We start from the raw sequence: 16,565 nt of genomic DNA, 5'->3' as shown, positions 1-16,565 counted from the left end.
GCCGAGCTGGATCAGGTCTGTAACTTTAAATTCCTCGACATTACCATTTCAGAGGATCTATCCTGGGCCGACATGCAAGTGCCATTACAAAGAAGGTGTGGCAGCACCTCCACTTTCTGAGAAGTTTGCACAGATTCAGCAGCATGTCATCTAAAAGTGACAAACCTCTACTGATATGCAGTGGAGATCATACAGACTGGTTGCATCATGGCTTGGCAATGAAACACCAATGTACTGGAACAGAAAAGCCTACAAAAGGTAGTGGATTCAGCCCAGCCCTCGCGGGTGAAGCCCTCTCCACCACAGAGCACATCCACAAGGAGCGCTGTCACAAGCAAGCAGCATCCACAGTCAAGGACCCCCACCAGTCAGGCCATACTCTCTCCCTGCTGCTGCCATCCAGAAGGAGATACAGGAGCCTTTGGTCCTACACCACCAGGTTCAAGAACAGTTATTACCCCTCAACCATCAGGTTCCTGAACCAGTGTGAATATCTTCCCTCATCCCAACACAGAACTGATTGCACAACCTACAGACTCACTTTCAATGACTCGACAACTTATGTTCTCAGTATTATTTTTCTTTCTTCTGTCGTTTTTCACTGATTCTATTGTGTTTCTTTGTACTTATTGTGAAAGCTCACAGGAAAACAAACCTCAGTGTTGTACATGGTGATAAATACGTACTTTGATAATAAATTAACTTTGAATTTTTGAACTTTGAAAAAAAATCATATACTCAGTGGCCACTTTATTAGGTACACCTGTACACCTGCTCATTATATCTAATTGACCAATTATGTGGCAGCACTCAATGGATATAAACATGCAGACATGGTCAAGAGGTTCAGTTGATGTTCAGACCAAACATCAGAATGGAGAAAAAGTGTGATCTAAGTGACTTTGATCATGGAATGATTGCTGGTGCCAGATGGGGTGGTTTGAGTATCTCAGAATCTGCTAATCTCCTGGGATTTTCACCCACAACAGCCTCTAAAGTTTACAGAGGATGGTGTGAAAAACAAAAAAAAACTCTCTCTCTCTCTCTCTATCCTCACCCATAACAAATGATGCTGTTTGACCCGCTGATTTCTGCAGATGTACTGTGGAGAGCATTCTGACTGGTTGCATCACCGTCTGGTGTGGGGGCTTCAATGTAGAGGATCAGAAAAAGCTGCAGAGGATTGTAAACTCAACCAGCTTTTACATCAGTACTACCACACCCAGCATCAAAGGCATCTGCAAAAGACGATGCCTCAAGAAGGATTGCTTCTCTTATGCTGTATATCAGTGATTTAGGTAATGGAATAGATGGCTTTTTTGTCAAGTTTGCAGGATATGAAGATTGTGGGGGGGGGGCAAGTAGTGTTGAGGAAGTAGAGAGGCTGCACAAGGACTTAGACAGATTAGGACAATGGTTAAAATGTGGTAAATGAAATACAATGTTGGAAAATGCATCGGATAGAGAGAGTAACTGTCAGAGTGTTTTCCCTACACTGGACACCTAGAGAACCCAGCTAGAGGGGGGAAAGGGAAAAGTTCAAAGAAGGTTTTCACTGTAGGTTTTACTTTTAAACACAGAAGAGTGGCGGTTCCTGGAACACACTGCCCGACGTGGTAGTGGATGCAGATATGATATTGGCGTTTTAGAGGCTGTAAAACCCATGAACATACAGGGAACGGAGAGGTATGTATCATGAGAAGGGACATGGGGCTAGTGTAAAAACAAAAGAGATTCCGCAGGTACTGGAAATCCCAGAGCAACACACACAAAATGCTGGAGGAACTCAGCAGCTCAGGCAGCATCTGTGGAAATGAATAGACAGTTGAAACGTTGACTGTTTAATCCTCTCCATGGATGCAGCCTGAGCTGCTGAGCTCCTCCAACATTCTGTGTGTGTTGCTCTGGATTTCCAGCACCCGCAGGATCTCTTGTGTTTACGATTTGTTACTCCACTGCAACGTCTCTTCAATGTATGCCTTCCCTGAAGAAATTTAAATCTTCTCCCCCACCCATCCACCCATCAGCTTGTTCTCCATCTCCCCTCCCTTCCTTTCCAATCCTGATGAAGGGTCTTGGTCCAAGATGTTCATTTCCATAGATGCTGCTTGACCTGCTGAGTTTTTCCAGCATTTTTTGTGTGTGTTTCTCCTTTCTACCCCATCTCTGACAAAGGAACACAATCCAGAAACATTAACCATTCCTCCTCCCACAGATTCTGCTCGACCTGCTCAGCACTCCCCGTTTTTATTCCGGATTTCCAACAGCATTGGGTTCAAGGTGCTACATAAATGCAGCATGTCAGACAATAGGTTACAGGCGCTACATAAATGCAAACTGACACAAGATGGAGTGGAATTGAGACACAAATGCAAGCTGTCACCGGTTGGTACCAGGGCTACACGAATGCGAACTGTCACAAGCTCGGAAGGGCAGAGTTAAGGAATCGGTTCTCTTTCTGCTTCCGCGAGCGTTGACGTTGGGAAGTTGACAAGAAGTTGAGGGTGGGGAGAGAGAATTTCCTGGCCTCCCGGGGGTGTCTCCGGGATAATGGACCCAGCATTCACTGATGCTGCCCCTTTCCGAGCGCAGTCGCTTACTCGGGCCGCACGAACGGCCCCGTTTTGTTCTAACTTTCGCTCGGCGTTGAAATCGGTCTCTTTGTTTGGAAAAAGAAAGTAACAGAAAACGCGGTGTAAATTGAGACACTTTCCGACATTCTCATAAACAAAGGAATGTTGGAAGGGATTGAGCTAACGGGAACCAATTTCTGTCCCTGGCTGGAATGGGGCCCCGTCTAATTAATGTTTAACAGCGGAATGTGATCAGGGCAATTTCCGGGAGGGATCATCGCTCCAAGCAGAGTTAACTCCGGACTCCCGTTTCTTCACATTCAGCAAGTGGTCCTCAGGGGAAGCGAGGGGGTTGTCACTGGGGCCCCAGGGGCTGGGAGGAGAGATCGCCCCAAGTGCTGTCTTTACCCTCCTCCCGGTAGGATAACCCCATCCTACCCCGTGAGTGAGGCCAAAGGTGTTACCGTCTCTCCCGAAGGGAGACACTTACCTAATAAATGGTACGAGCGGAGCAACGTGCCCGTCGCACACGGCTATGATGAATGATATAATGAAGGCGGCGGATGACCAGATGACCAGCGCGATCGGCAGGCAGGAGATATCCCACCGGCAACGACACATCTCCTCTGCTCTGCCTGTGTTTGCCCCGGGGCGGTGTTCGCTGGCAGCAGCTCTCCCTCCTTGCCTCTTCTTCCGGGTCTGGTACCGCGTTCACATGGATTAAAACTTTAAACGGGTCTGCTCACCACAAGACAGCTTCAGATTCGAGAGAGAGACACAAATGAGTTTAGCAACTTCCTGCCGGCTCTCGCGTGATTTAATCGTACCGGTAAAGATTTCCCTGTGTTCCGCGCAGCCCCGCCGTCTTTGCAAAGCTCTAGGTTTGCCGAAGATCTTCGGAACTGACAGGGCAATGGGGATGAGAGGGATAATAAATCAGCCATGATGGAATAACAGAGCAGACTGGATGGGCCGATCGGCCTAATTCTGCTCGTGTCTTTTATGGATTGCCAGTTGAAAGGGCGGATCGATTTCAGTATACTGCAGTACCTCAATGCAGCGTGTGATGAATTAAAGACCCTTACCGTTCAGGACACCTCTCTTCCCGTCACTGTCTTCAGCAGCCCGGGGAAACGCCGATGCCCAGGAACGGAAACCCGACAGAAAGAGGTAGATAGAGTATAGTTAGTTCATCACAGGCCAAGCCCTCCCTGCTATTGAGCACACCTACAAAGAGTGCTACCTCAAGAAAGCAGCGTCCATTAGCAGGGATTCCCCACCATCCAGGCCATGCTCTCTTCTTGGCATTACCACCGGGTAAGGAGGTGCCCACACCACCAGGTTCAGCCGTCAGGCTCCTGAACCAGTGTGGATAACTTCACTCACCTCAACACTGAACTGATTCCACAACCTACACACTCACTTTCAAGGACTCAAAGTTCAAAGTAAATTTATTATCAAAGTACATATATGTCACCATATTCAATTCATTTCCTTGTGGGCATACTCAATAAATCTATAGAGTAACAAACAGAGTTGGTACGTGGCCAAGTGGTTAAGGCATTGGGCTAGCAACCCGAAGGTCGTGATTTCGAGCCCCAGCCGAGGCAGCGTGTTGAGTCCTTGAGCAAGGCACTTAATCACACATTGCTCTGCGACGACACTGGTGCCAAGCTGTATGGGTCCTAATGCCCTTCCCTTGGACAACATCGGTGTCGTGGAGAGGGGAGGCTTGCAGCATGGGCAACTGCTGGTCTTCCATACAACCTTGCCCAGGCCTGTGCCCTGGAGAGTGAAGACTTTCCAGGCGCAGATCCATGGTCTCGCAAGACTAACGGATGACTTTAATAAACAGAACTCTACAACTCATGTTTGCATTATTTTTTTTGCACAACTGGTTTCTTCTTTTGGCAGTCTTTATTTATGAATTCATTTTCATGAATTCTATTGCATTTCTTTATTTTCCTGCAAGAAAACAAATCTCAGAGTTGTATACTGTGACATATACCTACTATGATAATACATTTACATTGATTTTCACGTGAGAAAATATTGGAGAATTGGACAGAAGTACGGAGGGTGAACTGGGTCCTATGGGATTGCTGTTCTGGGACCTAGCATAGACCAGTGGGCCAAGTGGCCTCTTCCTCTGAGACGTAGAGTGGAATGTTGCTACTCAGCCTGTTGGGTACTGTATTGGAATAAGCAAATTTAAATATATGTAATGACGGGGTGACAACTTGTACTGATGAGTGACATTAACTTTCCCCACACATCCCCCTAGAGCCTCATCTGTACAAGGGATTCTGGAGAAACCATCAGGTACAGGGGACAGAATTAGGACGTCTATCTACACTGACCCCCCCCCTTAACTCTCCCTATAGTCCTGTCAGTCCATATTCTATCACACAGATACCACACACACACACACACACACACACACACACACACACACACACACCACACATACAGACACACACAGACACACACACACACACACACCACACATACAGACACACACAGAGGCACACACACACACACACACACACACACACACACACACACACACACCACGCGCACACACACACAGAGTCAGTTTACCCTGGTTAATTCAGCCACTGACCTGCACATCGATGGGACTGTGGGAGGAAATGGGGGGTGGGGTTTAAGAGACCAGTGCAGTTCTGGGGAGAAAGTGCAAACTTCATGCATTCAGGCAAGTTACCACAGCTGACAGAAAAGCTGAAACCACAACACATCCTGCTGAAATTTGCAGTATCTATGGGAGACAGAGCTGACTGCTTCAACGTAGTTCCCATGAAGGGTCAACTCCCTCGTTTCTCTCTCCACCGTCACTACCAATCCTACTGAGTGTTTTCCATCAAAGTTGCTGGTGAACGCAGCAGGCCAGGCAGCATCTATATCTCTTACTGTCTCTTCCTTCAGTTAGTCCTGACGAAGGGTCTCGGCCTGAAACGTCGACTGTACCTCTTCCTAGAGATGCTGCCTGGCCTGCTGCGTTCACCAGCAACTTTGATGTGTGTTGCTTGAAATTCCAGCATCTGCAGATTTCCTCGTGTTTGAGTGTTTTCCATCTTTGTTTCAGGATCGTAGCATCTGCAGTTGTTGTTTCCCATTCACTAATTAAACTGGAAAATTAATTCATTATTGTCACAAGCACCAAGCTGTCATACCGGGGGTGGGGGGGGGAACGATGGGGTGGGAATGTAATGCAAATAAATTCCCACTACCTATTAAATGCTCCCAGTGGGTGGCAGGGTGGAGATACGTCTCTACCAAAGGAGGTGTAAGGTACTTCTTCCCTCTGCTAGCCTGCAGGTCACCCTTGGACAAGGTGTAGCACCTGCTTACCCACCGCAATCACGGTCACCCACATCATATGACATGGCATATAGTGAATGAATGAATGCCATGCGTATCAAGTAGCCCCTGACAGCCAGGTCCGACTCTTGGCCTTCATGTGGGGCTTAGCTACCAAGCCCAGCAGAACCATTCCTGCTGACAGAGGAAGGGGCGGAGGTGGATTACTGGGGCCTCAAAACCAGTTATTTCGGGCAGATGGGGCTCATTGACTGTGGTTGTCAGTTCACCAAGGAGAAGGAAAACTCTGATATCAAAGTTCCACTGCCATGTGGCTATCATGGCCAGTTTATTTTCCCCCACAACCTCATTCTCTGCCTTCTCACTATAACCTTTGATGCCCTGACTAATCAAGAACCAGTCGACCTCTGTCTTAAATATACCCTATGACTTGAATTCTACAGCCGTCTGTGACAATGAATTCCACAGATTCACCACCATCAGTCTAAAGATTGAGGGGGGATCTTATTGAAACGTATAAAATCCTAAAGGGATTGGACAGGCTAGATGCAGGAAGATTGTTCCCGATGTTGGGGAAGTCCAGAACGAGGGGTCACAGTTTGAAGATAAAGGGGAAGCCTTTTAGGACCGAGATGAGGAAAAACTTCTTCACACAGAGAGTGGTGAATCTGTGGAATTCTCTGCTACAGGAAACAGTTGAGGCCAGTTCATTGGCTATATTTAAGAGGGAGTTAGATATGGCCCTTGTGGCTAAAGGGATCAGGGGTATGGAGAGAAGGCAGTTACAGGGTTCTGAGTTGGATGATCAGCCATGATCGTACTGAATGGCGGTGCAGGCTCGAAGGGCCAAATGGCCGATTCCTGCACCTATTTTCTATGTTTCTATGTTTCTACCCACTCTTGGGGAAGGCTGCAGGAGTAAAGCCTGAGGAAAAATCGGGAGCTGGAGTCCCAAAGCTGCATGGACAACAGCTTGCTCTCCAAATCCTACTGCCCTGGCTTGCACATCATAGCTTGGACCCAATATCCATGGTTGACCCCGACCAACAGTGGGCCTTAGTGACCGAGATACAGTGAAAAGCTTCTCTTCCATACAGATCATTGCATTACACAGTACACTGAGGCAGTGAAGCAGAAATCAAAACTGCAGAATAAAGTGCAGCAAGTGGAACAGGGTCTAGGAGTTTACTGATCAGTTTTGAGCATTTGATTGTGTTGAATACTGAGCTGAGTATCCAGCTGTATGCATCTTCACTGTCCAGATGTTCCAGTGCTGAGTGAAGAGCCAATGAAATGGCATCTGCTTTTGACTTGTCTTCTCCTCTCCAATCAAAATCCTCCTTCTTCAGCCCTTTAGCTCTTCCACCTATCACCTCCCAGCTACTTACTTCATGACCCTTCCCCCTCACCTAACTACACCTAGATGATCAGCCATGATCACAGTGAATGGTGGTGCTGGCTCGAAGGGCCGAATGGCCTACTCCTGCACCTATTGTCTATTGTCTATCACCTGCCAGTTTGGACACCTCCCCTTGCCCCCACCTTCCTATCCTGGCTTCTGCAGAATTAAGCAATTTGATCCATCGAGTCTGCTCTACCATTTCATCATGGCTGATCCGATTTTACTCTCAGCCCCAGTCTCCTGCCTTCTCCCCGCATCCCTTCATGCCCTGACCAATTAAAAATCTATCGATCTCTGCCTTAAGTATACATAATGACTTGGCCTCCACAGCTGCCTGATTCATCACTCTCTGGATAAAGAAATTCTACCTCATCTCCATTCTAAAAGGACACCTCTCTATTCTGAGGCCACGTCCTCTCCCACCATAAGAAACAGCCTCCCCTCATCTACGTAACCTATTGTCTGATCGGCCTTTCATCATTCGATAGGTTCCAATGAGGTCACCTCTCAGTTTTCTGAATTCCAGTGAGTACAGGCCCAGAGCCATCAAGTGCTCTTCACAGGACAAGCCTTTCAGTCCTGGAATCATTTTCCTGAGCTTCCTTAGAACCCTCTCCAATGTCAGTACATCCTTTCTAAGATAAGGGACCCAAAACTGCTCACAGTACTCCAAGTGAGGCCTCACCAGTGCTTTATAAAGCCTCAGCATTACATCCTTGCTTTTGTACTCTAGTCCTGCAAAATGAATACTAACATCGTGTTTGCCTTCCTCACCTCCGACTCAACCTGCAAATTAACCTTTAGGGAATGCTGCACAAAGTCCCTTTCCACCTCAGATTTTTGAATCTTCTCTCCATTTGGAAAATAGTCTCTGTGGTTAGGTTTATTTGAGTCTACTTCACCATGGCTCCTGCACTTTATGCAATGATCTGACTGGATGACATGCAAACAGAATCCTTTCACTGTGTATGTGGCAATAATAAACCAGCCTTCAATTATCAGAAGAATGAGAGGTGACCTCACTGAAACCTATCAAATGGTAAAAGGCCTTGATAGAGTGGATGTGGAGAGGATGCTTCCTTTGGTGGGAGAGCCTAAGACCAAAGAGGACACACTCAGAATAGAGGGACATCCTTTTAGAACAGAGATGAGAAGGAATTTCTTTAGTCAGAGAGAGGGGAACCCGTGGAATTTGTTGCCACAGGCAACTGTGGAGCCCAAATCTTTCTGTATATTTAAGGCAGAGGTTGGTTGATCCTTGACTGGTCAGGGAATGAAGGGATACGGGGAGAAGGCAGGAGATTGGGGCTGAGAGGAAATTGGATCAGCCGTGGTGAAATGGCAGAGCAGACACGATGGGTCAAATGGCTTAATTCTGCTCCTGTGTCTTATGGTCTTCTCAATTAAATGAAAAATACATAATTTCTGATGACATAGAAGGAGGCTACCAATTGCATCAAGTCTTGGCTTGCTCCCTGTCACTCACTCAGTCTATCCTTAGATCAGGAAGGGCAGGGCAAGGCAAGGCTGGCAAGAGTAGAGAGGTTGGATTGTGGTTTAACTGTGGGAGAACTGATCTCAGCACAACGGAAGACAAAACCATAAGTCAGAGCAGAAAATGGAGGAAACAGCTGTCTGGCTACAGAAGGCCAAGTCCCACCCGCCAGGCAGTTAGACCACAATCCCTGCAGAGAGAGACCAAAGATCAAATACTGCAACAAAGAGTGGGCCACTGATAAATTTGTGACGTCTGTGTGTAAGTATTACATTACAAATACTAGAGATTGTTCATCTTCTTTCTGAAGATCAGAGAAAACTGCAGACCCAGTTTGGTGTATATAACAATCCCAGTGTTGATAATGAAGAACATAAGACAGTAGAAGTAGAGTTAACCCATATGGGGCACTGAACCTTCTCCACCATTTGATCATGGCCGGTTTATTTTCCCCCACAACCTCATTCTCTGCTTTCTCACTATAACTTTTGATGCCCTGACTAATCAAGAACCTCTCGACCTCTGTCTTAAAGATACCCAATGACTTGAATTCTACAGCTGTCTGTGACAATGAATTCCACAGATTCACCACCCTCTGTCTAAAGAAATTCCTCCTCATCTCTGTTGAAAGGAATGTCCTTCTATTTCAGGCCCGTGCCCTCTGGTTTTAGATTCCCCCATTATTGGAAACACTCTTGGCACATTCACACTCTAAGCCTTTCAATATTCCTTACTACTGACTCAATCTGCAAGTTAATATTCAAGAAATCCTGCACGAGGGCTCCCATGTCACTTAGCAAGTCTGATTTCTGAAATTACTCCTCATTGAGAAAACAGTGCTGCACCTCAAAGGGAGAGGGGGGAGGGCTTCACCAGGAGTTCAATAAATCGATGTTCATGCCATCAGGTTGGAGGCTACCCAGACAAATTATAAGGTGATGTTTTCCTACATGAGTGTGACCTCATTGCAACAGTAGCAGAGGCTGTGGATAGACATAGTGGAATGGGAATGGGAAGTGGAATTAAAATGAGAGCTCCTGCTTCTTCCGGCGGACAGAGTGTAGATGCTTGGTATTTCCAGATGGTTTTTGAGTGATCCAGCATGTCTGATATTTGCATTGGGCAGTGGATTGAACTGGGCACTGTGACCCTGCCTCATCAACATTTCTGCAGCTTGCATGACACAGGTGATACACAGCAAAGCTCTTGACACCAGTAAGAAGGCTGAGGCCTTATAAGTCATTGGTCAGACTGCACTTGGACTATTTTTTTGGGCCTTTTATGTTCAAAGTTCAAAGTAAATCGTATTATTGGAGTACATATATGTCACCACATACAAACCTGAGATTCTTTTTCCTGTGGGCATACTCTGCAAATCTATAGAATAGAAACTATAACAGGATCAATGAAAGTTCAACCAGAGTGCAGAAGACAACAAACTGGGCAAATTCAAATATAAATAAATAGCAATAAATAATCAGAGCGTGAAGTAACAAGATAGAGAGTCCTTAAAGTGAGATACTTGATTGTGGGAACATCTCAATGGATGGAAAGTGAGTGTAGTTATCCTCTTTTGTTCAAGAACCTGATGGTTGAGAGGTAGTAACTGATAGTGCTGCGAGTCCTGAGGCTCTTGTACTTTCGACCTGATGGCCTGGGTGATGAGGATCTCTGATGATGGGATCCTGCTTTCCCACAACAGTGTTTCATGTAGCTGTGCTCAACGGTTAGGAGGACTCTAGCCATGATACACTGGACTGAATCCATTACCTTTTATAGGATTCTCCATTCAAAGTCATTGGTGTTCCATTACTAGGCCGTAGTGCAGCCCATCAATACACTTTCCACTACCCATCAATACACTTTCCACTACCCATCTATAGAAGTTTGTCAAAGTTTTTGATGGCATGCCAAATTTCCACAAACTTCTAAGGGAGTAGAGGCGCTGCTGTGCTTTCTTCGCAATTGCACTTAGGTCCAGGACAGGCCCTCTGAAGTGGTAACACTCAGGAATTTAAAGTTGCCAACCCTCTCCCCCAATGAGGACTGGCTCATGGACCTCTGGTTTCCCTCTCCTGAAGTCTACAATCAGTTCCTTGGTCTTGCTGACATTGAGTGAGAGGTTGTTATTATGACACCACTCAGTTACATTTTCAATCTCCCTCCTGTACGCTAAAAAAAGCATAGCTATATGTAAGGAAGTATGTTCTGACATTGGAGAGGGTCCAGAGGAGGTTTCACAAGAATTATCCTAGAAATGAAAGGGTTAAAATAAGAGGAGTGTTTGCCTTGGGCCTGAAATAACTAGAGTTTCAAAGACTATAGATGGGGAGGGGGTGGAATTTCATTGAAACCTATCGAATATTGGAAGGCCTAGATAGAGTGGAGTGGTGAGGATGTTTCCCATGGTGGGGGAATCTAGAACCAGAGGGCATATGCTCAGAATAGAGGGACGTCCCTTTAGAACAGAAATAAGGAGAAATGTATTTAGCCATAGGGGTGGTGAATCTGTGGAATTCATTACTACAGATGGCTGTGGAGGCCAAATCACTGGATATATTTAAAATGGAGGTTGATAGGATCTTGGTTAGCCAGGGTGTCAGGTCATGGGGAGGAGGCAGGAGAATGGGATTGAGAGAGATAATAATTTGGCCGTGACACGATGGACCAATTCTGCTCTCAGGGCCTTATGGCCTATGAAGTATCAGCTGGCTTCTGGTGCAACGTCCTGGGTGGAGGTAACAAGTTAACCACATGATCGTTGATCGAATTGAACAGACCAATCAAAAACTTGAGATTCTGCAGGTGCTTGAAATCCAAAGCAACACACACAAAATGCTGGAATAACTCAGCAGGTCAGGCAGAATCTATGGAGGGGAATAAACAGTTAACGTTTCAGGCCAAGACCCTTCATCAGGACTGGAAAGGAAGTGGGAAGAAGCCAGAATAAGAAGGTGGGGAGACAGGAAGGAATGCAGGCTGGTAGGTAATAAGTGAAACCAGGTGAGGGGGAGGATGGATGGATGTAGAAAGAAGCTGAGAGGGGATAGGTGGGAGAGGTAAAGGGCTTAAGAAAAAAGAATCTGATAGAGAGAGGACATTGGACTGTGGAAGAAAGGGAACGAGGAGGGGAACCAAAGGGACATGATGGGCAGGCAAGCAGAAGAGAAAGGGTGTGATGGATATCAGAATGGGAAATGGAAAAAGAGAGAAATTATTGGCAGTTAGAGAAATGGAGCTGGAACCCATGTGGAACAAGATGGTGGTTGAGATATTCCCAGGAGTGAAACGTGGCTGTGGTATTGAGTATAGGTGAGCACATGATCGAAGACTGGGAGGGTAGTCAAGATCACAGAGGGGGAGCAGTGAGAGAGGGACTCATTGAACCCTTGTTGAAGAGAATATTTAAACTTTTTCAGGGTAGGCATCCCTCAAAGAGACCTCAGCGGAGTAGCAAAACATAAACATGAAAGATTCTGCAGATGCTGGAAGAATCATTGAAATTGGTGTAATCTGCATATGCTCAAATACAAAATTCCAGTTTGACACATCACTGCTGACCTTGGATTATTTTGCACATAGAAGTCACAAGATGTTTCACAATAATAATTCAGCCTGAAACTTCAATTCATTTCTTATAAGGAACTAAACCAATCTCAAGTTAGCTGTATTTCAGAATCGAAAGTATTTTCAAGCTTGACCACATGTTCTGATGGATCTCAAATCGGATATCAGAGAACTCGGCTATTGATTGAAAGAGAAGTTTGCAATCCAGCTGCTAGATGGTCGTAGTTGTGCAAGTGATAATAAACTGAACTTTGATATTGTTTTGCAGGCAGCAGAACAGGGCAAGACATAAAAAAGTTAAGTTACAACATGAAATATTTTTAAAATAAGTAGTGCTTTAAAAAGAGATTAAAATAGTGAGTTAGTGTTCATGGACCATTCAGAAATCTGATGGTGGGGATGAAGAAGCTGATCTAGCAGGCTAGGCAGGGTTTAATTCTAGCCATGACCAGCCTCTCAAAGTGCTTTGTCACAGTAAATGTGAGTTCTGCTGGGCTACAGTTGTTGAGACAGCTCACCTTGCTCTTCTTGGGCACTGCAATGATTGATGCCCTTTTGAAACAGGTGATTTCTTACTACAGCAGTGAAAGATTGAAGATCTCTTACAAGGTTATTGTCATGGCTGCCAATGTCTCCAAAGCATATGACCTCCATTCAGGGTCACAGCATTGGAAAGAGTTCAAGTTTATTGTCATTCATCAGGGACCCCAGCATCCAGGCCATGCTCCCTTCGCACTGCTGCCATCAGGAATAAGGTACAGGAGCCTCAGGACCCACACCAAATTCAGGAACAATTATTACCCCTCAATCATCAGGCTCCTAAACCAGAGGGGATAACTCAACTACACCCACCCCATCACTGAACTGTTCCCACAACCTATGGATTCACTTTCAAGGACTTCTCATCTCATGTTCTTGATACTTATTGCTTATTAATTTATTTTTATTTTTATTTTTATTTTTTCTCAGGTCAAGCTGGAAAAACCTGACATTTGGGCATTGCCCAGAACACCCATTTCTCAATTACATATTTACATTGGTAGCACATCCCAATAAATCCCTTTTGTAACAGTGTTGAAGGATGGAAATACCAATGTCGATGAGCAGAAAATCACACAAAAGGTAGTGAATTCAGGCCAGTACATCACAGGTAAAGCCCTCCCATCCGTTGAGGGTATCTACGTGAAACGACAAGGTATAAAAGCAGCGTTGATCATCAAAGCTCCTCACCACCCAGGACATGCTCTTGTCTCACTGCTGCCATCAGGTAGAAGGTACAGGAGCCTCAGGATTCACACCACCAGGTTCAAGAACAGTTACTACCCCTCAACCATCAGCCTCTTGAACAAGATGGAATAACTCTACTCATTCTATTTCTGATGATCCCACAGTAGACGGTCTTACTTTAATAACTCTTTACCTTGCTATTTCATGCTTTTGTTGTTTATTATTATTTAATTATATTTACATTTGCACAGTTAATTGATCCTGTTTACAGTTACTGTTCTATACATTTGCTAAGTATGCCCACAGAAAAAGAATCTCAGGGTTGTATGTGGTGACATGTATGTACTCTGATAATAATTTTTACTTTGATTTTGAATTTCAGGTTGTATATTGTATACATTCTCTGATATTAAATGGAATTAATGAACAATTGTTACTCCAGATCTGATTCAGAACAAAAAATACAATCAGATAAAGAACACAAGAAATATATTGTGGTTGTGGGTGTAGTGGACAGCAAGGGAGACTATCAAAGCTTATAGCTGGATGTGGACGAGCTGGAAAAATGACAGATAGAACTTAATGAAGGTTAAATGACAAGCAGATTCACGTAGATATCCTCAACGGATGGGAGGGCTTTACCTGTGATGTACTGGCCTGAATTCACTACCTTTTGTGTGATTTTCTGCTCATCGACATTGGTATTTCCATCCTTCAACACTGTTACAAAAGGGATTTATTGGGATGTGCTACCAATGTAAATATGTAATTCTGTACATTTACCTGACTAGATTCCAAAAGTTAATGTTAAGTAGATGTTTGTAGCCATTGAGACCATACTTAATCATTTATTACAACAAAGAGAATATGCAGATGCTGGAAATCCAGAGCAACGCACACGAAATGCTGGAGGAACTCAGCAGGCCAGACTCACAGAATCCCAATGAAGGGTCTCGGCATGAAATGTCAACTGTTTACTTCTTTCTGTTGAAGCTGCCTGGTCTGCTGAGTTCCTCCAGCATTTTGTGTGTGTTGCTTAATCACTTATTGTTCTCTTTGTGCTGGAGACGTATAAAACATACATAAGATCAGAATTGGTCTCTTTGGTCCATCGAGTCTGCTCCACATTTCCTTCTCAGTCCCAATCTCCCGCCTTCTCCCAGTATCACTTCAGTCCCAGGATGGCGGGACTGTCATATGTCAAAAGATTGGAGCGACTGGACTTGTATACACTGGAATTTAGAAGGCTGGGAGGGGATCTTATTGAAACATATAAGTTTATTAAGGGATTGGACACGCTGCAGGCAGGAAGCATGTTCCTGCTGATGGGTGAGTCCAGAACCAGAGGCCACAGTTTAAGAATTAGGGGTAGGCCATTTAGAACGGAGTTGAGGAAAACCTTTTTCACCCAGAGAGTGGTGGATATATGGAATGCTCTGCCCCAGAAGGCTGTGGAGGCCAAGTCTCTGGATGCTTTCAAAAAAGAGATGGTTAGAGCTCTTAAAGATAGTGGAATCAAAGGTTATGGGGATAAGGCAGGGACTGGATACTGATTGTGGATGATCAGCCATGATCACAGTGAATGGCGGTGCTGGCTCGAAGGGCCGAATGGCCTACTCCTGCACCTATTGTCTATTGTCTATTGTCTACGCTACGATCAATCAAGAATCTATCAACCTCTGCTTTAAATATACCCAAAGGCTTGGTCTCCACAGCCGCCTGTGGCAATGAATTTCACAGATTCACCACCCTCTGGCTAAATAAATTCCTCCTCGTCTCTGTAAACCTGTCAGCGGAGTGATATTCTCTAGCATTCTCCTGCATTCTCTCTTTCCTAGTGGTTCGTGATGTGGATATCACCTTATGAGGAGAGGTTGAGCAAGCTGGGGCTTTTCTCTTTGGAGTGAAGGAGCATGGGAGGTGACTTGATGGAGGTGTACAAGATGATAGGAGGCTTTGGTAGAGTGGACAGCTGGAATCTTTTTCCCAGGGCAGAAATGGCTAGTACCAAGAGGCATAATTTTAAGGAGATGGGAAAAAGTATCGGGGGGCGGGGGGAGAAGTCAGAAGGAAGTTTTTTTACATACAGAGTGGTGGGTGCATGGAACATCCTGCCAGGGGTGGTGGTAGAGGCAGATACATCAGGTGCATTTAAAAGTCTCTCAGATAGGCTCATTACCGATCTCTAGCAAGCCTTCAACAGCTGGTGCTGAGAACAGTTACTACCCCTCAACCATCAGGCTCTTGAACAAGAAGGAATAACTCTACTCATTCTATTTCTGATGATCCCACAGTAGACGGTCTTACTTTAATAACTCTTTACCTTGCTATTTCATGCTTTTGTTGTTTATTATTATTTATTTATATTTACATTTGCACAGTTAATTGATCCTGTTTACAGTTACTGTTCTATACATTTGCTAAGTATGCCCACAGAAAAAGAATCTCAGGGTTGTATGTGGTGACATGTATGTACTCTGATAATAATTTTGACTTTGATTTTGAATTTCAGGTTGTATATTGTATACATTCTCTGATATTAAATGGAATTAATGAACAATTGTTACTCCAGATCTGATTCAGAACAAAAAATACAATCAGATAAAGAACACAAGAAATATATTGTGGTTGTGGGTGTAGTGGACAGCAAAGGAGACTATCAAAGCTTATAGCTGGATGTGGACGAGCTGGAAAAATGACAGATAGAACTTAATGAAGGTTAAATGACAAGCAGATCTTAAACAACGGGCGACCAGCAGGAACATGCATCTGTTGTTTCCCCTTGTTTTTCAGTGGGACTGAATGAGAACGTCCCATTACATTGTGAACAAGTTTCATTTCCTGAGAACTGGTTCTCATTTTCGTTCATCCATCATTATGCTCTCCATAATTTCATCACCCCACAACAATTGGTAACAGGACACACTGCAGTTATTAAATGAAGTGAGATGAATTAACA

The 16,565-nt window shown here is 44.8% G+C and overlaps 1 protein-coding gene across 1 annotated transcript in view; it reads right to left on the bottom strand.

Annotated features, from left to right (window-relative positions):
* dram1 (DNA-damage regulated autophagy modulator 1) overlaps positions 1-3,368 on the bottom strand; it is a 53,327-nt gene extending 49,959 nt beyond the window's left edge. Inside the window, exon 1 of the mRNA XM_072267404.1 lies at positions 3,064-3,368. Within this exon, the coding sequence (XP_072123505.1) occupies positions 3,064-3,194 (131 nt within the window). The 5' untranslated portion in view covers positions 3,195-3,368. The remainder of the gene's footprint in view (positions 1-3,063) is intronic.
* Positions 3,369-16,565: the final 13,197 nt, after the last annotated feature.

The sequence above is a fragment of the Mobula birostris genome, chromosome 9 (assembly GCF_030028105.1).
Source record: "Mobula birostris isolate sMobBir1 chromosome 9, sMobBir1.hap1, whole genome shotgun sequence".
Classification (NCBI taxonomy): Eukaryota; Metazoa; Chordata; class Chondrichthyes; order Myliobatiformes; family Myliobatidae; genus Mobula; species Mobula birostris.
This window is presented reverse-complemented; position numbering and strand designations above follow the sequence as displayed.